This window comes from Oxyura jamaicensis, chromosome 4 (assembly GCF_011077185.1).
Source record: "Oxyura jamaicensis isolate SHBP4307 breed ruddy duck chromosome 4, BPBGC_Ojam_1.0, whole genome shotgun sequence".
Lineage (NCBI taxonomy): Eukaryota > Metazoa > Chordata > Aves > Anseriformes > Anatidae > Oxyura > Oxyura jamaicensis.
Window position 1 is genome coordinate 84,066,950 of NC_048896.1, and position 22,257 is coordinate 84,089,206.

At 38.9% G+C, this 22,257-nt stretch overlaps 1 protein-coding gene across 7 annotated transcripts in view; it reads right to left on the minus strand.

Annotated features, from left to right (window-relative positions):
• Positions 1-22,257, minus strand: part of PPP2R2C (protein phosphatase 2 regulatory subunit Bgamma) — a 189,756-nt gene that overhangs the window by 49,688 nt on the left and 117,811 nt on the right. For all 7 annotated transcript variants that reach the window (XM_035323769.1, XM_035323771.1, XM_035323773.1 and 4 more), the window contains 3 exons: positions 6,289-6,386; positions 5,516-5,681; positions 1,386-1,498 (listed from right to left, as the gene is read on the minus strand). In XM_035323769.1, coding sequence (XP_035179660.1) covers positions 1,386-1,498; positions 5,516-5,681; positions 6,289-6,386 — 377 coding nt within the window. The remainder of the gene's footprint in view (positions 1-1,385; positions 1,499-5,515; positions 5,682-6,288; positions 6,387-22,257) is intronic.

The window sequence follows — 22,257 nt, forward strand, 5'->3', positions numbered from 1 at the left end:
GCCATCCTTGCTAAGGGGGAAAGAACAGACACAAGAGCCATGGAGAGCCAGGCAGAGTGACAGAAATCTTGGACTGTTGGAAGAGAGGCACTGGCAGCTGCCACAGTGCAGGCCAGTCTCACAGCAGGAGCTAGTGTCCCACATATGCAGGAGGTTGTGGCTCTAGCAAGCAAACAATGAATTCCTCATATTTGATTTTCCTAAAGAGTTTGTTGTTTGCTGTAAATCATTTCCAGTATTTGATGTCTCTATCTCATAAAAAAGACAAGGGACAAGAAGGTTATAATCTCTGCAAAACCTAATCAATGAAATCTTATAAAACAAAGCCAACTGATCATTGCACCCTTGTGTCCCCGTGTGTCACGTCAGTGTCATGCTTCAATATCTAGACAATGCCAATCTATTCCATGTTGGTAAAGCATTAGACACAGACAGGCTGTGAAGCTCGATTGGGACTATTCAATGTGGTTGAATATGCATCAGAAAAAATCTATCATACATCAGTCCACAAGATCATTTAAGGAGGAACACAGAGAAGTTAAAGCTTTGAGTTCGACTTGCTGCTAAAGGCACAAAACAATGGTTCTCCGAATTCTCAGGTTATAAGCAATCCTAAACATTTTTGTTTGCTTAATCATACAGAACAGGTATTTCATTCTATTTGTATTCCATTCATGTAGATCTTCAGACTTTGGAGGTTTTTCTTCACAATAGATAATATTGGTTTGGTTTGGAAGTGGGAGTTGACTGTTTTTAACATGGATGAAATAGCAGCATTTATAGCTTCTGGTTATAACCTTTAGCCACTTCCTTTGGAAAAACGCCTGAAGTGAATTCAGCCATTAACGTCTGAGAACAAAAATCTATTACAACATCATACATGCTTATATGAGCTCCATGACTGCATTCATCAGCAATGCAGAGCCTTGCATTCACTGGAGCACAAACTATTGCAAATCCCACTCTTCAGAAATGAGATAGTTCTTTTATACTACTGTAATAAAGATGAGGCTGAACTTTGCTGTACTCTCTAATTCAGTTACTCTGAATGAGGTGAGTACACTCTTTAATATTAAGCAGACTGCTTCCAGCACACGAGGTTCCAGAATCCTGTGTGAAAGTATGTTAAGTCATGTTGAGATCTTTTTATAAGGAAGAATAAAACTGATGATAAACTGTTGAAACATTCCTGTGCTGGTCACTAATCATAAAGCACTTCTGTCTTGAAAAACATGCTATAGATTCAAGTCAGCTAAAACTTCAATGAGAATAATCATATATATGCTTAGCACTACTTACATGTTTAATCTTTTACTGAGTTAGTAAGACGTAACTACCTTCTTTGTACAGGAACAACTGGATTTTGGACAAAGACAACAGCTCACCTGTAGTGATGTTACTGTAGAAAGATCTTTAAGTTTTCCTTCTTCATCTTTTAAGTTGTACCCCTCTGGTCTCTTATCTCTTTCAGTAATTTTCCATAACTTGATTGTTTTATCTGTAAAAGAAAAGACAGCTTTCTGTCAACATAGGAATTCTGAACATGGTTACTCCCCTTTCACAAACTGTTCCTTAAAGAAGTTTCTGCACCTTGGCTCAGCCAAGTCCCACACTGAAACAGTCTGTGTCCCTAAAGTTTGCACATCCAACCAATGTTGCCAACTGAAAAAAACACTCATAAAGAAAATCCTGTACCCTCAAGTGAGTCGGAGGGTTCTGTTGGTTGACAGACCCTGCAGAGCACATGCATATCCAGCTCAGCAGTTTGCAGGTGGAACGGACCAAAACCACTCATAGCTCACTGCTGAAGGTCAGTCTGGACAACTTGACTATGCAAGGAAACAATCCAGATACTAAAGCCAGTTTGCTAGGTTGCTTCTGAACCGTACAAGAAGAGAGACCAATGATACCTGCCTGGCCTGTTGTGGGAGTGGGCAATGATGTATTGATACAACATCAAGAGTTCCAGCAAAGACAATGTTGTGTGAAATAGAAAAAAAATATTATCCTCTTAACAAAGAAAAGCAGCAGAAATAACTGATAAGAAAACAGAGAGAAATGTGTTGCAAGAGTAAGGGAGAAAAGGGGGTAAAAAAAAAAAAAAGTATTAATCTCACAGAGAAATGAACGAAACCTAAGTTCACCCTTTTGATGATGGATATGATCATGAAGCATGATGACAGAATAAGGATGCCTCTTATTTAGCAAAGAACTTATGAAGCCAACAAATAGAGGTTTAAAACATTTCAGATGGAGTTTCTCCTCAATTTGTAGCTGCAGATTTCCCTGATACTGTATACTCCCAACCCAGCCACACACCCAACCTGCCAACCCTAGGCAGAAAAATAAATGCCAACTCTTCTGAAAAAAAACAAAAATAAAAAAAAACTTCTAACAGTTGTTTCACACATCTATTCATGGAGCAGCCAAAGGCTTTTCAAATCTTCTGCACTTCAGGTGCCACCACAGACTTTGCTAACCTCCATTCCTGCATCATTTGTCATTTTGTCCCCTTTCCTTCCTTCACGTGTTTCACCAAAATTCTTTCTGCGGTGTGGGTGATCCAAAAACATCTTTTAAACGCTAGTACGAATTAATTTAAAGGCAGTATATATGAATACACAAATCACTTCTCATTTCTATAGCAACTTCAACTTTGACCATTTTTTATTTTAAAAATCAATCAATTGCTCCACTGCTCTGAGTGTTTTTACCATTAGGCATCTCCTAAAGATATTGATATGCTAATTTTCAAGCAACAAAAATAGTACAGTTGATCAATCTACAGAGCAAGAGGTTGTTTCAATTTGCAGCTGAAGAGCTCCATTTAAATGTTCAACACATTTCATTTTTATCAGTCACATTGATTACTAAAAATATATATAGGCTACATCATCTACTTCTATTACATTACATATTTCTATTTAGTTCTTTTCTGCTTATATAGTCTCATGTTTATGAATGCAGCAATTATAAAATAAATAAGAATAATGCAAAGTGTATTTTCCATTCTTGGACTTGACTGTTATTGATAAACCCATCCCTTTCCCAAGGGAAAACTGGCTTTTAGTGGTTATGGATATCATGTGTTGGTTTTCTTCTCCTTCATCTGCCTTCTGGACTTTAAAAACTCCCTAGAAATTTTAAGCATGCTTATGTTTTGCAAAATATAGAAATATCTTTGTGAGGTTCAGTATTCCTTCAGTCTCAAGGGTCCTGTGAAGTTTAAATTAATTAATGTCTGGTAAGAAGTCTGAAATCCTCAGATGAAAGGATCTGTATGGGTCACATGCTGATCTACCCAATGAACCAATACTTTCTGGTACAAAAGATACCAATGAATCTTAATAATTTATTATTGCACTACAAAATTAGTTCAGTTTACAACGCAAAGCAGGAATTTGCTAAATGTGAGCACTGCAAATCCACAGTGGGATTTTGAAAGCCTTGGTGGCTTCCTTCTGCCTCCATTAATTAAGATGCTGCAGTCAAAGCTTAGCTGATAACTTGTTGGTAACGTGAACTAGAAAGGAACCAAGATCCCCTCTGATAGAGAGGTGAGCCGTGCAGGAACAGACAAAAGATCTCCTTAGAAGGATGGAAACATATTTGTGCAGGTGCAGACCTGTCTTGCTCTGTAAAAGATTTATAGGATGCTGCTTCTCATTATGGTTCTCATTTTTCTGACCAAAACTGTGCTTAAGATCCTAAACTAGGAGAGCACTATGACTTCAGAAGTTGCATTAAAATACTAGGCTTAGAAATGGGTAAATATAAGCCAGTACTCAAGGTGTTTCTACAAGTGGCCCACTGAGAGCATGTATAGCACGCAATGCCTTCGTTCTCTACAAGTTAGGGAAAATTTTATTATCCCCTTCTAGTAGGCATGAAATTGATATACACTGTAAATAAATTCTCACAGAAAGTCTGAGAGACAGCAAGGAGTTTAACACAAGCCTTCTGTATCCTAAAATTAAAACTATTTTCACCAGTATGCCATGAGATGAATCTTCAGACTTCAGCCTTACCGTGCCTGAACACTAAGAATCTTCCTTGACCCAGAAAAACATTTTGCAATCCAAAGCTAACGTCCACAGGCTATGCCCATGGCACCACTTCTGTTCTCCTCGCCATAAAGAGGTCAGCTAGGATGCTCCAGAATTAGGAAGAAGGGAAAATAGAGGGCATAGCATTTCACTGGGTCTTAGGCTGGCAGCTGGATTAGCCCCTTGCAACAGTGATTGTTCCTTCCATTCTGCCCTCCCACCTTAATATTTATCAGAAATTTGATATAAAGGTCTACTAGACAAACTGTAAATGTAGCATATCTGAGGACTAGGGGGTATTGCTCATCATTTCCAAAAACAAGCTTTAAAATGAAAATGTAGAGCTTTACTTTTCATAATCTGCTCTTGTATCATGAACTCAGAAGAAGCAGTTCTTAAAGTTATCTGAAGTAGAGGGGTATTTCAAAGAAGGGAAAAGTGCAGAAGTAAACTCCCAAACTCCATAATTAGCTGAATTAAATTATCACAAATCAGCTAGCTATAACAGACACATTGTCTTTCAAATATTGCAACAGTGCCCCCCAAAAAGTAAAAGGCAACTTTAAGGAAACATAAAATGACACACTGTCTACTGTGAATTAATGTAAATACTATTTATTGCTATAAATTTTAACTAGAAGTAATCATTTTGCTCTAAAACATTAATTCCCAAAGGTGAATTACACTATTTTTCTATCAGCAATTCCCACTTACGCTCAGACATTTTAAAAAAAAATCACTTCTGATTATAATGTGATTTAAAGATTTAAAGATAAGATTTAAAATTGGATATATTTGTCTCATGCATCACCAGCAGTAGTAACAGTTGCGAGTGTCCAAATCTTTCCTAAATGATACATGTACACATCAGGATCCATTCAGGTTCTTCCCACTGTCACATCTGCATATCCCCTCTTAGCAGTGATACTGCATTTTTTAATCAACAGGCCTTAAGCATGTGAAAAGATGAGTCAGTATCAATATCTTATTATTATTCCTACTGTCTTCCAAAGACTGTGTAACTCTTTAGAACTTAAATAAACCATTCTGATGATAATGAATGAAAAAGAAATTCATTTCTCTCACCTGCATTCATTTACACGTCTACAAAGAATAAAAGTTATGACAAATACAGCAGACAAAATTCTAAATCCCCAGTGAAACACAGCTGCTGAGTAAGGGGATGCCTTTGTTACAAAATTAATTTCAAGATAGCACTGCACACAAAGAGTAGAAATGGATAGCACTTGAAATGTCTATAGATAGTCAAAAGGAAAAAAAACTGTGACTATGAATAAAATGAATAAATAAGAGATATCAGAGTCAGCATGGCAGTCTCAGTAAACTCTGAAACAGGAAATTACTAAAACAGTAGATTAAAATGAACATAGAATTTAAATATATACTGTCAGCTCAAAATACAAAAGGACAAAATGCCAGTATGTCCTAAATGCTCTCTTCTATCTCACCATTTGTTGATAAAAGTGAGTGAGCTGCATTTTGCTGTGGTAACCACTTGATCTTGTTTATTTTTTCTTCTATTTCCAAGCTCTTCAAATAATCAAATTCAGGTTCATGGCTCTGGAAAGTGCTGTAAACATTGTACTCCCCCTGATTGTAAGGCTCATTTTTACTCTGTGGAGAATAAGAACAACAAAAGCATGTGTTTTATGATGGCAATATATTATCTCCACCTCTCAGGGAAGATGTATAAGCAGCCTTATAAATATAAAAGTATTGAAAGTATAATTTAATTTCTCATTTAAAACAAGATTGACAGATTTGTTTCTACAGGAATGAAATTTCCTGTAAGTACTGAAGCGACATTTAATATAAGACAGAATTTTTGAAGAAATGTCAATTATTCAGTAAAGCTTTGTGCAAACGATAGTGCAGATGGACTGAATTTAAAACTGGAGCAGAAAAGGTAACACAGGACAAACATTGTTTTAAATGGAACAGTTCCATCAAATAGGCAAAAGTGATTAAAACAATACATAAGTAAAAGAAAAAACACCATCCTTCTTCTTAGCTTAGAATTTTGGAGCTCTGAAGCATTCTTGTTTGGGGCAGGAAAACGAGCAAGCTTCTGAAGAAAAGACCCTTACCCTCTTTCACTTCCTCACCAAAGAGATGACATTCTATTTTAGTCAGTCTTGAAATTATAAACAATTTTTCCAGTTATATTGAATTAAAGTATTAAAAATTAAAACTAGTTTCAGCAAGCTGTTAACTCACATACCTCAGGTTCCCTTTGGAATATAACAACCCGACCCCCCTTGTCACCAGTAGCCAGCAGTTCTCCAGTGTGGTTGAACTCAACTGTAGAAATAATATCAGCTGAAGGGAAAAAAAAGAGAGAAAAAGGTAAATTTTAGACTGCTGCTACAACACAAAGCCATTAGAAATAATCACGTGCTCCACAAAAATGCAACAAATGAGGGCTTTGAAGGAATACGGATGAATTCACCAGCAAGGCATGCAAACAGGCTGCATGCCGCTAGAACCTGAGGTTGCTACACAATGAAACAAGTGCAAACATAACGAGGCAAACTTGTGTTTCCAGCACATCTGCAGTTTGGAGTGGAGGAGATCTCTGGAGAGGTTACGATTGAGGAAGAGCAAACTCAGACTGCTACAAAGCTTTTTTTTCACTACTGGAGATAGCAGACAGCATTGGCCTCCTGCTATTGTCACCAACTGCAAGGCTCATTCCCGTTGCTCGAGTTACTTATTCTTCACCCTTTCTGAGGGTTTTAATAAAACCCTGAGCACTGTTTTCCTCTACCATGTGTCTGAGCCAAGAGTGCAAAAGCAAAGCACACATGACTTGTCCTGCCACAGAGGAACTGCTCACTATGCCGTGCTGCCAAGAGCCCATTCAAATCCGAGTTTTCAGTAAATCATTTCAGCACCATAAAAATGTGCCATCAGAAGATAAAAAGATCGCAATCTCTTCTTTTTCTAATTTTCAACAATTCTACTTCCCTAAGTAATTGCATCAGCTTATACAAGAAACCTCATCAAAACCTGAGGCCAATCTCAAGCACAAAATACTAAACATCAGCATGAGAAGGGAGAAAGAGATGACAGGAGCAAAAGAACTGGTTTTTCTGCTCGTATGACAGCAAATGCTAGAATCATAATCCACAGTTAATCCTACACTATTAGCATAATTTAAATTAAAATGCCTAGTGCAATAGTAAATTAAGAAGCCATCGTATATACAATCACAGACAAACGTAGGGTATTACTCAGAGACTGCATGTATGAATCCTCTATAATGATCAGCATTCACTCATCAGAAACACGGGGCACATTTTGAGAAGTGTCAGTAGTTAGCAGCTTCCCTTTAGGCATTAAAAGCTGTGGTTTTCAAACGTGTTCGTCATCCACCAGTTTGTACCGAAAACAATGGGGCTGCAAGTGGGCTAAGCACTTCTGAAAACCTAGCCCCAAATGAGTTCACTAAAATTCAAAAGATTTGGAAAAAAAAAAGTGGATGTACCATTTATTTGATACATTTTGTGAATCGAAAACATCTGCTCCTATTATTCTCTTAATAAACCAGTAGTTGAGTGTTAGAAAGCTTCTGCTGCCAGTAGCTCTCGTCAGCGACACAGCTTCCCAAAAGCCGGATTCCTACTGGAAGGTTTTTCAACAATTCACCGTCTAAAGATGGAAAACCTTACACTAATAATGACAAAGAAGTCATTTCGATCTTTTTAAGAAATCTGTATCATTAAATTCTCCTTGACTGAGAAAAAAGTTCATCTTTTTTATTCTTTTTTTACCCACACATTGCATACATAAAGAAGGGAGGGGGAATCATAAAGTGTGTATGTGATTTTCATTTTTTGCTGAATAAAATGCATGGATGTGTAGTCTTTGAGAGAAATGCAACTTGGTGACTTACGAAATTTGAGGCCAACACAAAGCTCCCCAAAGCTATTGGCCTTTGATCTTTATGTGGACTTCCACAGGCTGTATTTTACAGGTAATTACCCCAAAAGCCCTAGTCCTATTAGAGTACAGGTAGAGTAGAGAGGCTGGTGATGCTCTGGGGCTTGGGAGGGGTTGGGCTGGCTCTAAAAAATTGCATTTTTTTTACATACAAAAATTAAATAATTTTTTATGGCATGTAAAGTTCATTCACAGTTCTTCCACTGGAGGAATATTTCTTGGTTATTTTGCTCTTGTCATGCTAAATTCATACCAATGGAAGGTGCGGGTTCCTGCTTATAAAAGAATACCTGCATGATTTTACTAGTTTAATCCTGTGTCTGACCCCAACCATACAGGAAGACCTGCAGACATTTTCATAATGAGGGTGCTTTTAAAACAGAGACTCTTGGTGTCAGTGTGCATGGGGGCAGGAGGGCAAATCAGAGGGGATGAATGTAATATATATAAAATGTGTGTATTTGTGTGTATGCTCAGGCATGTGTAAAGCATACAAGATTTTCACAACAGGTCACAAAAGAAGCAGAAAAGAGAATTGTATGCAAAAGGAATGAACGGTATTTAAAGTTGGATGTGTGCATACACTTGCTGTTGGTTTGGAATATCTCCACAATGGCATGGCATGGTCTCTAAGTGGTCACAAAATACTACAGAGGGCATCAGCCAACGCCAATGAAATTAACAGGAGTACTTGCACAGATGACGATAGCAACTGAACCAGGGTTATAATAAAATATCTCAGCATTTTGTTATTGTGTTTATTAAAGTATCGTGTACGGTTAAATGATTATTGTTTAAATAAAAGCAGCTATAGCTTAAGTATCTGTACGTAGTGGATTGTGATGTAGTTTTGAGGCAAAATTCTTTCCCCCTCAAGGTGTTTCTTCCAGAGGCATCCCTCTGTTCTATGAGAGAAGTGAATTCTGAACTGGAAGCTACCTATTGTTTTTAAATTAACTTGTTCTGGAAAAAAAAAAAAAAAAAAAAAAAAAAAAGGAAAAAAGAAAAAAGGGGGAAAAAAAGAGCAGAACCAATATTCTGACCTTACATGCTATGCAGCTTGTTGGCAAAAAATTAGCCCTGAATTGGAAAATCACTTTTATTGATCCTGTAAATAACAGCTGAAAACAACAGCCAAAATATCTTCTCCAACCTATCAGTTCAGCAGGCAAGCATTAGTCATGCTGTTTTCATAAAGATTAGCTGGGCTGGCTCTAAGACAGAGGAGGTAGGAACAGAATCAATCCACAGAGCTATTTGTCCCCCTCAGCAGAACATTCCCCTACATATTTGTCAACGCTATAGCAACATAAGCCAGTATGGTCACATCCTGCATATTCTTACATTGGAGAACAGCCCCCTGAGAGTACAGAGCAGTTAACTACCAGATTTCACCCTCTCAGGGTGAAATAAATGCTCCACAATGCAAGAGCTTGTGAATTTGCATGTACAGAAAGCCCTTGACAAGGGATGGCAGAGATGAAAGGCTCTGTTCAGCCTCGTTCTGCACTACACCTTCCGTATCTCTGCTGGCAGTGCCACACTAACAATTAGGATTATCAGAGAGAGAGATAATTTACCTATTAAGAACAATTATGGGTAACCTCAATAGTCACTGGGCAAATGTTTCCAACCAGATTGCAAATCTCCACTTTTATCCTACATTAATCTTCTCGTTCTGTTTGTAAATTCCCAATTTTGTCTATGCAGAAATGCATGTAAATTTGTATTCAAAAGTCACGATGCTCAACATTTTCACACAATTAAAAAGCACAGGATAGATATTCATCATGCAGATGCTGACTGCGAAAAGCAAACCAAAACCCTTCAAAAGATGAGAGAACACTCCAGGAAGGTATACACCTGATCATCTGTTCCACATCCTGCAACAGCAAATTTTTCCAGCAGGTATTACAGACTTCATTCCCCAGATCACTTTTACATATTCACAGAAACACAGCACACTGGGAGATTACTCTACAGCCTGCACCAACAGGAAGTTTCTTCTGACCTAGTCTAAAGCATTTAATTCCCTGACTCCTAGTCATCTCTGTCTTTTTGTACCTCATTAACTAATTTCTCTGCAGCTTCACAATTTACAGTCTTTAAGGGTATTTAATGGTGATGTTGTACTGAACAGCTGCTGCTTAGCTATATATATTCAGCTTTTTTAATAGATCTAAGTATATCAGCGTTAAGTCTATGTACATCAAGACACTTCTAGCTGTTTGTACTGCTCTCCTCTCAGCTGTATTACCACTGTTCCTGCACAGTTGCAGGCAAATAAACTCTCGAGCAGCCCCTGCTCAGACTCACTGTGGGGTGGGATGAAACTAAGATAGGCACATGGAGCCCAAATTATTTTTGGCCTTCTTCTTTTTACTGTCACTTCCTTTTCTGTGCTCACTTTCTAGTGTCTCACAGGTTCATTTTAAAGGTTATTAATAGTGTATTCCTTGGGATTTCAGTAAAAGGTAACACAGACTGGCCCAAATACCTTTACAAATAATTAGAAAACCCTTATCTGTACAATGAATTTTTCTATCACTTAGGGGGACTCTAGCATTATGTATAACACGAGCCAAAGCCTCAACATACTCATCTTTATACAGTCTTTTGGTCAGAAACCTCAAGCAATTCTAAGAAAAGCTCAAGTATACTTTTCTGCATGCTATGTTTAATGAATTATTTCTACCTTTCTGGGGACCTTCACTTGCAGGTACTGATGTAATTTATAAACATTCATTTTGCTTCAGAAAATCAGGTAAGTAATGAAATTTTTAGAATAATTCCATCCAACACAGAAATGCAGATTTTTGGACAGTAATGGCAAGTTTTGAGGGCAAACAACAGCACGCAGTGGTACAGGGAAAAGACAATCAGAGAATATAACATACAATTCAATTGCAGTATAATCATGATAGAGAATTAAAGAATTTCAAATGGACCAGAATAGTAGAATTAACATCAGCACTTCTCTTACAAATGGCTGTGAAATCCTACTGACTGGAATAAGTCAGAGTTTCTCCTTTACATCACATCCACCAGAACCAGCATCACAACACAGGGCCTGAGCTGACTGAAGCAGCATCTCTGTCAGGTTTTTGTTGTGTGTGTTCCCAGTGGCTAGACGGCAATCTTGTAGCCTACGTTATTTCAACCAAGTTCTGACCTGGCCTAACCCTGGCTTGTGAAAATCCAATAAGATCACAGCACAATCTGGTCATGGCTGCAAGCAATGTTCAGTGATACTGATACAAAAGTCCCTGAGGAGCATAATCTGGAAGAAACAACAAAGAAGCTTGCAACAAAAAGAGATATAAAACAAGAGGACAAATGGTAGATAAAAGATGAGAACTATTACAGTTCCTCATATGAAGGGGGGGCCATCAGAATGAGCTGTGTTGTCAGAATTTAGTTTAGACTTGGTCCAAAAAAAGATCAAAAAATAAAATAGGATGGTAAGAAAGAAATTATTACATTTTTTTTAAAGCCAAAGTTTCAAAGGTTTTCTCCAGCAGATAGAATACTAGAACATGTTGTTGTATGCAAACCTGAAAGGTTTGAGGGTCAGATGAATCCTTCTTTTCTGAAGTAGCTAGCATAAGGCTTTTTGACAATAGTGAAGTTTCCTACTTGACACAGTAGGCTGTGTAACGTGTTCCTTCTGGATCACAGCACTGTCACAAAATCACATGACATCAGAAACCAACCCTCAGAACACAAGCAAGCACGATGAAAAATCTCACATCACACTGTGTACTAAAAGCTGACACACCAGAAAGCCAACTCACTCTATTGGAAGACATTTTGTTGATGAACCACCTTACCACCTCTCCAGGTCACCAGAGCAGCACAGGACAAGCTAGTACACAGCTGGGTGGCCATTTGAGGACAGATGTGAGAAAAAGAGCATGCAAATGTGCACAAAACAGAGAGAAAAAGGATTTGCAGAGCATGAAAAAGGTAGCAAAAGAGCATATGTGAGAGAGCACGTGCAAGAGCTTAAGCGTGAAAGAGCACAAGTAAATATCGTAACAGAAGGTAAGAAAGTAGTCTGAAATGAAGGATCTGTTGCTGCTTTGCCCCAACATTATTTGTCACCTGGCTAAATCACCCCTGTTACAATTTTTCTTGCTCATTATGGCTTTAAAACCTGGATGATGATTGTTCTACTAAATGGTGCTTGTTCCATAATAGGTGTATGGGCTATGCAAGCACAACAGGCAGCTGATTTTGGCCAAGGCAACTTCTGAACATAGGTGGTAATAGTGTAAGTGCTTCAGGGATCAGTGAAACAAGGTGATCAATCAGTGGAACAAAGTCCAGAGAAGTGTGTTCACTGCACTTCGTGTCATTGTTTTCCTAACTGATACCTTGCCTGGCTTCATTTCCAGCAAGGACAAATATATCAAGGGCAGTATCCATTTAATCCTGTCAAGCAATAAAAAGTAAGTTTATTGTCAAGTATCACCTTGCTTCTTGAGTATAATAATTTCCTTCTGGTGTGAAATCCAAAACAACAGGGTTCAATGCTGAATAGTTCCTGAAAGGCAGCTTTACACATGAACATTTCACTTGGGCACAGCAGTACATAGTAAAAAAAATAAGGGTAGTAAAAATATCCTAACCTCAAATACTCACCAGCACTGAGTAAATCTTTTACTTTTTTTTTTTTTTTTTTTTTTCATCTTTAATCATTCAAATTTGAATTTTAGAAATGCTATGCATACACACCTCAGTGAGCTGCATCTGCCTTGGCTGATCATGATACCACACCAGGATGGGTGTGTATGTCCCTATAGCTTCAAGGACCAAAAAAGTGTATTCTCGTCCAGAACATTTGAGTGCAGGCTCAGTGCTCACTCAAAGAGCAAACTTATTTAAGAAACTCCAGAAACCAAATCCAAAGTTTGACTGGCAAATGAGAGGCTGAAAAGCAGCACTGAGGAAAGGAATCTGGGGATTTTGGTCAACTGCAAGTTGAATATGAGTCAATAGTGTGCCCTGGCAGCCAGGAGGGCCAGCTGTACCCTGGGGTGCATCAGGCCCAGCACTGCCAGCTGAGGGAAGGGATCGTCCTGCTCTGCTCTGTGCTGGTGCGGCCTCACCTCGAGTGCTGTGTGCTGTTTGGGCCGCCACAGCATAAGGACATAAAACTATTAGAGAAGGGCTACCAAGATGATGAGGGGTCTAGAGGGGAAGATGTATGAGAAGTGGCTGAGGTCCCTTGGTTTGTTCAGCCCAGAGCAGAGCAGGCTGAGGGGAGGCCTCATGGCGGCCTGCAGCTCCCTCACGAGGGGAGCAGAGGGGCAGGCGCTGAGCTCTGCTCTCTGGGGACAGCGACAGGACCCGAGGGAACGGCATGGAGCTGGGACAGGGGAGGGTCAGGCTGGGGGTTAGGGAAAGGTTCTGCACCCAGAGGTGGTCGGGCACTGGGACATGCTCCCCAGGGAAGTTGGTCATGGCACTGAGCCTGCAGCAGCTCAAGAAGCATGTGGACAACATTCTCAGACACAGGGTCTGATTCTGAGGTAGTCCTCTGGGGACCCAGGAGTTGGACTTGATGATCCTTGTGGGTCCTTTCAAACTCAGAATATTCTATGATTCTGTGAGCACCTACCACCACTGTGATTTACTATTTGTAGCCTTGAGCTTTAATACAGCTTTTTCCTCCAATATTTTTATAGGTATTTATTTTTAGAGCTTAGAAAATGTTTTCAACAGTTTTTTAATCACATGCTAATTTCTAGTGGTATTTCTCAAATTAGAAAATCAGGAAATGACATGCAACTATTGGAGCACAGTCAATGTGAAAAAATATTTCTTGCCTACAGCACAAATATGTAAAGCAGATTATCTGGGTTCTGTCCTCTGTGCTAAAAAAGACTTCACACTGCATACAAGTCACAGATTCAGATTTTCATAAAGTGACCCATGTTTTTATTCCTGATTTAAAATCTCAAAGCCCTTATTTGAGGTTCTGGCACCCATCTCCCTCCTGCAGAGTACAAGGCCTTTGGGATTAGAGAATTGACCTTATGACCACTGAAGTAAATGGGAAGTTTCCCACTACTTCAGTGATAAATAAGGTCAAGGAACATTTGTCAGATGCAGTGTAGCTGAAAATTAGGACACAGTTCTTAAAATTCTGGCTACAGTTTACATACACTTCAGTTTCTTCCTGTTCAAGGTGACCTGCTTAGATCAGCAAGATTGCAATGCTTCAGTCATTAGTTCTGCAGAACTCCTAATTAATGTTACTATTTTTCTTAACAAAGTCAGTGAGTGCACTGTTTGTACCTTTATAATCTGAAATACTCAATGGACTGATAAAAAGCTTACCGTAATTCCTTTTAATACCTATTTAGGGGCTTCCAAATAGTAGCACTGCATCACCCACAGCACGGTGCTAGAACATCAGCCCTCCGTGTGCATGCACAGGCAACGCTGGGCCTGACTCTGCCTCTGGCAGGCACTTCTGCCATTGGGGATGTCCAAAGCAGCTAAGCCTGGGAACCACTGATCCCTCCATCCTATTCAAACTGAACAAATTGGAAAAAAAAAAAAAAAAAAAAAAAAAAAAAAAAAAAAAAAACACTAGAAAGCCTTTCATCTTTGGTAATTGTAAGCCACTCAGTAACACTGCTTATAGCTGCTATTCTTACAAGCAACACTTCAATAAACCACTGAAGATCAATCTACATTTTAGCTCAAAGATATCCGCAAAAAGCTTCCAAACTGCATATCCCCAAAAAGCTTCTCCACAGCTTATACAGCATAACACATTATAGCAATTTATTCTTCTGAGATTTCTGTTAAAAAAAAATAGGTGAATAAATAAATACATCTGTTTTTTCCTTTCTTTCTGTGTTTGCTGTCAAATGAAGCAGGCCTGACTGTGACAGCTAAGGATTCAGCAACAGGCTTAAAACCCTCTGCTTCTCCAACATTAGCACAATTAGGAAATGTGCCAGTCCACTCTTCTTACCAAACAGTGAAGGGCAAAAAATAAAAAAAAATGCCATGGGCATCACATTATATATAAATTTACAATTTCCAGAGTGGGGTTTAAACTAGTCCTCACAGAGCAAAGCCTGCTTGAGCTGGGAGCTCCTGCTCGGCTCCATGTTATTTCACAGCAAGGAGCTGCACAGCCTGGCTGCCAGCGAAAGACAGATTAGAAATGGTGCTGCCAAGTGCTAAAAATGCTAGGCAACCGGGTTTTATTGAGAGCACAGAAGGACCTTGAGCCTAACCCCTTATTTTCAAGCAAACAAATGCCAAAAATGGAAATTGTGCAAATTATTAAAATATATTAATTTTAGTTTCACTGTCTGAAGTGAATACTTGTGCACAATAAATACAGTGAACAAACATCAAATACAAAGAACAAACATTAAATTTTGTTAAAAGATTATTATTAAAGAGAGACAAAAACAAAAACATATTTAGAATTTTAAAGGAAAATCATTAATGTAAAATATATCCAAGGGTAATGAAAAGTCATCCAAAATTTAAAATGTGATACTGAATAACCTGATTCAGTATGAATGTTATTTCCCACATAATATGTATGAACTTCAATAGAATTTTCCTGCCAGCTGGTTCTCAACTCTTTTTTTTTTTTTTTTTTTTTTTTTTTTAAGGGAGCAATTAAATTCCAGAAGCAAAGCTCTCAGTAATTCTGTCACAGCAGTTCTCATGTTCAAAGTGCTTTACTGGCATTAAAACTCCCAGCAACCCAGGGAAGCCAGTAAGGAAATGTTAGCATTCCCATTTTACACAAAGGGGAAAAAAATGAAACAGATCCTTGAGAGTTTTTATCGAAGATCAGAGAAGCAGTTTTGATTATACACATACTAAGGGACAGATAATCCAGGCTATGCCTCAGCAAAACATTTCTGTTTAGCAAAGCACTTAATCACTTGTCGAGATACTTAAATGCTCCTGAATTCAGTTCTAATGATTATGCATGTTGTTAAATGAATATGCTGATGGAGACCTAACAAAGCATCGTGGTAACACACACCATGGAAGAAAAAGTCCTACTGAGCAAGCTTTTGAGTGAAGCTGAGGGTATATAATCTTAAAAATCATGAAGGGCTGGAGCTAGGAGCTGGCCTAGAGCCAGAGTCCTTAAGCACAGAGTGATGACAAGGAAAGCAGGGGACACAACGGGATCTGCATGAGTAAATGAAGGAGAGCTCCCATACGTTCTTGGGCTTTGTGTTATAATTAATACTATTAAATCGTTAAGAATGGGCCTTGACAGGCTTTTGGCTTGTGATAATCTGCTCTCCCCCAAACGACACTTCAGCATACTCCAGGCGTTACCACAAGGCACGGACGTTTCCCAGCAGGTTGCACGCATGCAGCCCCGACATCTTGGAGACTGGAAGGTTACCAGTATACACAAGGGGCACTTCATGCAGTGCTCAGAAACACTCACTTTACTCGCAATTAGTGAATGTTACTCCTAGCAATTGGTGCTGCACATAGACTGACAACACTTACACTCCGTTGTGTCAAATTATATTAGGGTTTTCTGCTACAAGTGGCTGATGCAGGGGGCCCCAGAGCAGAAGGGGCTCTGGAGACTGCAGAACTAGCACAGTTTTCTCAGTCTTACTGCAGGAGGGTAGATGGCAGCGTTTAAATTTACTGATCAGACACACCGAATGCAGGATCCAATAAACTATATCCAAACATTGTGGGCAACATACAGCTCTATCTTAAACATCGCTGGGCATCTCCTCTGTGATTCCCAGCAGTGGACCAGCAAGCTAAGGTCACAACAGGGCTTGTTGGCTGTCAGGGGAGCTTGATGCCAAGCTGTGTAGATACTCATCGAACATTAGCATCTGTTTGCTTGGCAGGCTCCAAAGGCAATTCAGCTGACAACTCTGAATTTGCCTCTGGGTTTGTCACAAGATCATATAACTGTGGGACTTCCGGGAGTGCCTAATGCTTCTTTGATGAAGATCATGCACATCATAATGCTTTAGATCCTTTTCTAAGCATCCTTTGAAATCAGCATTTGTGACCTCTCAGAATTATCCAGGTACTGTTGTTGGCTTAAGCGTGTAAACTAATGCCAAGATTGAAGATCGTGCATTTAGGTCCTGTGGACTATAGCAAGATCTCTTAAACAAGTTTATATAATGATCCCAAGAACAGAAAAATCCTTTTTTTTAAAAAAAAAAAAAAAATGTTACTGTGGGTTACTGCTACTAATAGAACACCAAGGCCGCTCCTAGGCTTGCGTAAAAATGAACAGGACAACTGATCCGTATCCGTTTCACTACCAACCATACTGCCTTGAGGTTTGATATGAATGTGGAAAGGACTAATGTTAGCAATTCAGTAGCGGGTTACACAACTTTACATAAGTCTAAAAGCTCATCTCAATAATACTCAGTTCATGAAAGATTAAAGCCCTTAGGCTGAGGTTGGATACCTATATCCAACCAAATAAATGCAGTGAAGGATGGGGTCACTCATGAGCTCAAAATGAGCAAGTGCTAAATCACCCCAGTATATCAGGAGCTAGAAGCACCCCCGGCCCCAAAAGATTGATTTCTAGAGAGCTGCAATGTGCAAAAACCAATGATAAATTTGCAATCAAGCTTACGTGCATCACGTTTCTCTAATTACTCATTAAACAAATCAAAAAGAACAGAAGACATTAAAAATCAATGTACCTTTCCTCAGTCTGTATCTTATAAAGAAACTTCAAACACTTTTAACAGCCTCAGGAAACAAACATCCCCGTTTTGCGATGTTCCCAAAGGATACCAATTACATAACAGGACTAGATCAGCATATATTACAAACGCTACAGACCATGTCTAAAACAGCAAATGTATTGTTTGCTGGCCAGACAATTTCAGATTTTTTTCTGACTCTGAGGAATGCAGCAGCATTCTGGTAATCTAGTAATTTCATAAAACAGCCCTGAAAGCTGTTTCCCGTCCAATAACACAATACTGCAAGCAGGAACTCAGACTGCTCCCGCTGCATTAGCAGCTGGGGAACACAGACTTCCAAGTTTCAATCTTATCCCATTTGAAAACTAAGCATAACCATTCCTTCTGCACCAAAAAGTTAAATGCAAAATGCAGCATCTGCTAGCATGACACCGAAGCTCAACATTTAAGAACAAAGTAGGCTGGAACAACAAACATCAGCAGGTCAGATTTCTGTCTCACATACACTGATAGAGCTAGAGCAGTTTTCTTAGAAGCCTCCCCAGCTCAGGGGGCTTCAAAGCGCACAGCGATGGCTCACAAATCTGCAGGCGCCTTCCCCAAGGCCACCTAACCTGGAGCCATATCGTTGGAGAACTGCTAATTTGCAGCCCACACAGATAACATTTAGACATCTAAGGCTTTGACAGATGTGCAGGGCTGCCTCCCGCCCCCATATCCTTGAAGATGCACCTTGCAATCATCACTGGTTGTTAAAACACAGTCCGCAGTAATTACTGCTGTGCTCTCCAAGCCTTTGCTGCAGTACAGCAGAGTTGCGGCACGAGGCCAACTGAAGGCTCGACTCTATTTTAATCCCACTATAATTATAAATGATGGATAAGCAGTCGAGATGCTTTTGAATTTTTCTTTGCATGAGGGGGTATTTATGCATTGCAAAAGAGCACTGCGGAGAAATATCTGAGCTAGCACCGACTGAATTGGCATCAGAGCTGATGGAACAATGGTGGCTCTGTGCTATATGCCTGCAACAGTGCTGCTGTCAGGGCGCACCGCCGCGCTCACAGCCAAGTACAAAACACACCTTTTCACCATCCTCCATTAAGCAACGTTGACATATCTATTAAATGCAGAATGAAGAGAAAAGGTGTTGACAGGTTTCTCTGAGGCAAAGCAGAGGAGAAATACGCTGATTAGGTGTTCAAAGGACCGTGGTAAGTAAAAAGTTTTTGCCTGATTTGGAACTTGAGAGCACACACTGGAAAATTTGCCAGAGGGTGGCTGGGTTGAGAGAGCAACCATGTCCCCCAGGCTGGCAAGGGGTTGCCATTGCCATCATCAAGCCTTGCACTGCAGTGAAAAGGACAGATGCAGACCCAGACACCATTTCTTAATCTTGGAAGAAGATGGCTCACTACAACTATACTTTTATTTCATGTTTTTATCCATAAATGATGCAATAATTATCAGCAAAGAATAATATACATATATATCTTTTACTTTGGAAAGCAACATGTCACTGTACTCTGATAGGAACATCACTTCAGATGAAATACACACTTGTTCCTATTTTAGTAGCCGCCTGTGCACTTGCACAATTAGCAGCTAATTCAAATGAGAAAGAGGTTTTGCACCACCTCACGGGTGCAGCATGAAGCAGTACCATAGTAATGAGTGTGTAAGTACCAAATGGTCTTTGCACTGAAACCAGTGAGAAGTTCTGTACTTATTTCCAGTACAGGTCTTCTCCAGATCATAGCTGTTAATGTTTTTTTTTCCAAGCACCAAGGACTAAAAGAGCATAAGACATGAGAGAAAGGAGTTATATTGCTATTACTGCGTTTCACAGAGAATAAAGTTGAGTAGAAACTAAATAATTTCCTTAGGATTCTGTTATTTGGAGATAATAAATTCAGTCTAGTAAATCTTGAACTGGTGCCTTAGAATATGTCAGCTCAACATATGTGTCCTTCAGTTAAAATCAACAAGAAATCATATGACCAATGTATAATGACAAGTTTGGGATGAATATTCAGACAAGGCATTTACCATATGTGAGGGAGGAATACAAATTTAATCTTATATATATATATATATATATATGTGTGTGTGTGTGTGTGTGAGGAATCTTTCTCAGGTACATATCAGAAAGGAGGCTCTTATTTATGTTGTTCATACTTAGAATGGATGCCTGAAGAAAATAGCCATGGTCTGCAAATTCTTTACCAGTGCCCCTCTTCTCAAATCCAGATCTATGCTCCCAGATTATTTAAGACAAAAAGAGCTTGCAGCAAGACGCAAGGAAATACAAGGATGCTACTTTGGGCTAAATGAACCTACCAGAGAGAGGAACATTTCTGGAAGGAGAATCCTGGAGGGAGAATCCAGCCCTCAATAAGGACCTTAGGATGACATAGCTCCAAGTGCTCTCACACAGGGAAGCAGTGACATAGACAGTGAAGCTTCTTTTCCCAGTGATTTACACAAATTTCAGAGCTCCTTTCAATATAAGAAATTCTTTTATCTGTTCACTTTCATCTCACTGTTGATTCTTCCAAATACACCCTGTTTCCACTGGGAAACTGCCTGCCACAAACATCCATCAAGGAGTCACTAAGTCCCTATTTTTGGAACACAGGCGAATGAGAATCATTATCATAAAGGCCTTGTTCCAAGGAAAGAAATGTATTGGTGCACTCAAGTTTCTCCTGATGAAGAGAGATGAAGAGTCCTTCAAAAGGTGTCAGAGTAGAACCTGGCCAGCTGGAGCTAAAAGCATACTGAAAACTTCAGAAATTGAGCATCAAACTGCATGGCCTTATAAAACCTTACTATTATTGTTGCTATTATTATTGATAAAGGGAAACAAGATACTATAATCTATGAACCACACTGGAAAATGTCATATTTGTCTTAAATATTTTTGAGCACCATGATTTACTAGCCAGCTGGTCGAGTAATAAATGAAAGAGGCCAGTAAAACTACACAAAGCTAAGAGAAACTGCCTTGCACTAATTAGAAACAACGTGCATTCTGATGACACTTTATAGACTTCAATTATCATACTCGGCAGGAAGGAGCTTTCAAACATCTGTATGATGATTCTTCTCCACTGGGATGTCATTTACAGTGCAAAGTATTAAAAACGGGGCCAAAAAATCAATTATAATCTTGGTAAATGAGCATATTCTTTATCTAGGGGATTTGAACTTCTGTATGAAAATTAGCTTTAAAAAGAGAGACAGAAACTGATTCAACATCATCATCAACAACAACAAAATGGCAGCAACCCCCCCTCACATTTGATTTGCACAAAATTAAGCCTAAGGATCGTTAAAATAATAATTTGGATATAAAGTTTGAGAACAAAATAATATTATTAGAAGTCATGCCTAATGGAGCAGTGACTACCACAAGCAAGGTTCAAGCAGAGTTTTTCTTTATTGAAGCTTTTAAGTTAATATCCAGAAATACTTTCCATTAACCAGTATTACTTGGATGAGGAAAGATATGCACACACTAGGCAGGAATGCAAAATCAGATCTTTTATTGTTTCTAAATTGTTCTAAACAAATATTTTCATATTTACATAGCAAAACACAAATATGCAAAAGTAATAGGGAAAGTAAAAACATGCAATAGCCAGTAAGAATGGCATTTCAATTGCTCAGTATTTAACATATTAGTGCAGAGGATTAAGTAAAGTATTTTACCCTGTAATCTAGGGAAACCAGTAAAACGTAGAAAAACATAAATTAACAGAGAAAATATAAATACCAACAAACAAACAAACAAAAACCACCAACCACTTTTAGATGAAATAAAAAAGGTTGTTTGAATGGACTGAAGGTTTTCTTATCTACTGATTTTCAGACTACAGGTGTGTTATCTCAGAGGATATGCTTTGAAGGTATGAGAGAACAATGCTGAGTTTTGATAGCAAATGGGAACAGTAATGTCAAACATGGAAAACTGCTATAAAACATGCCAGGCATTTCATCAGAATCCTTAATCTTGGGAAAATATCTGACAGCGTTAACCTGACTTTGCAGATAGCCAATTTGACCAAGCACCATGAGTATTTTGCACAGACATTAAGACAGATACAACTTTTCCTTTTGGAGGCAAAAATTTACTTGCAGATTAATGGACTTGCAGATTAAGGACAGATTAATGGACTAGGAATATACTGCTGTACTTTAAGAATATTTTAAAGTGCAGACTAATGCAGACTGCAGAAACTTGCTTGCTGATTAATGCAAAAGACATACTCTTCCTGTGGTCTAGAGGTGTCTCCTGGTAATTAGAGACACTAACCTAAGGTGTTGGTTTTGACCTTTAAAGCAAATTGAAAATCCAGCCAAGAGACCACACTTTCTGTGCACTTTCCCTCCCTTTCTTCTCCCATTTTGCTTTTCTAGTGATGATTAGAGAGAAGCTGTCAGTCCATTTGGTCAGACAGGACCTGGACCTGTTAAATTCCCATTCAAACTTCACAGCTCATTTCTCCTGTTGGGAACCTGGGGAGAAAACTAAG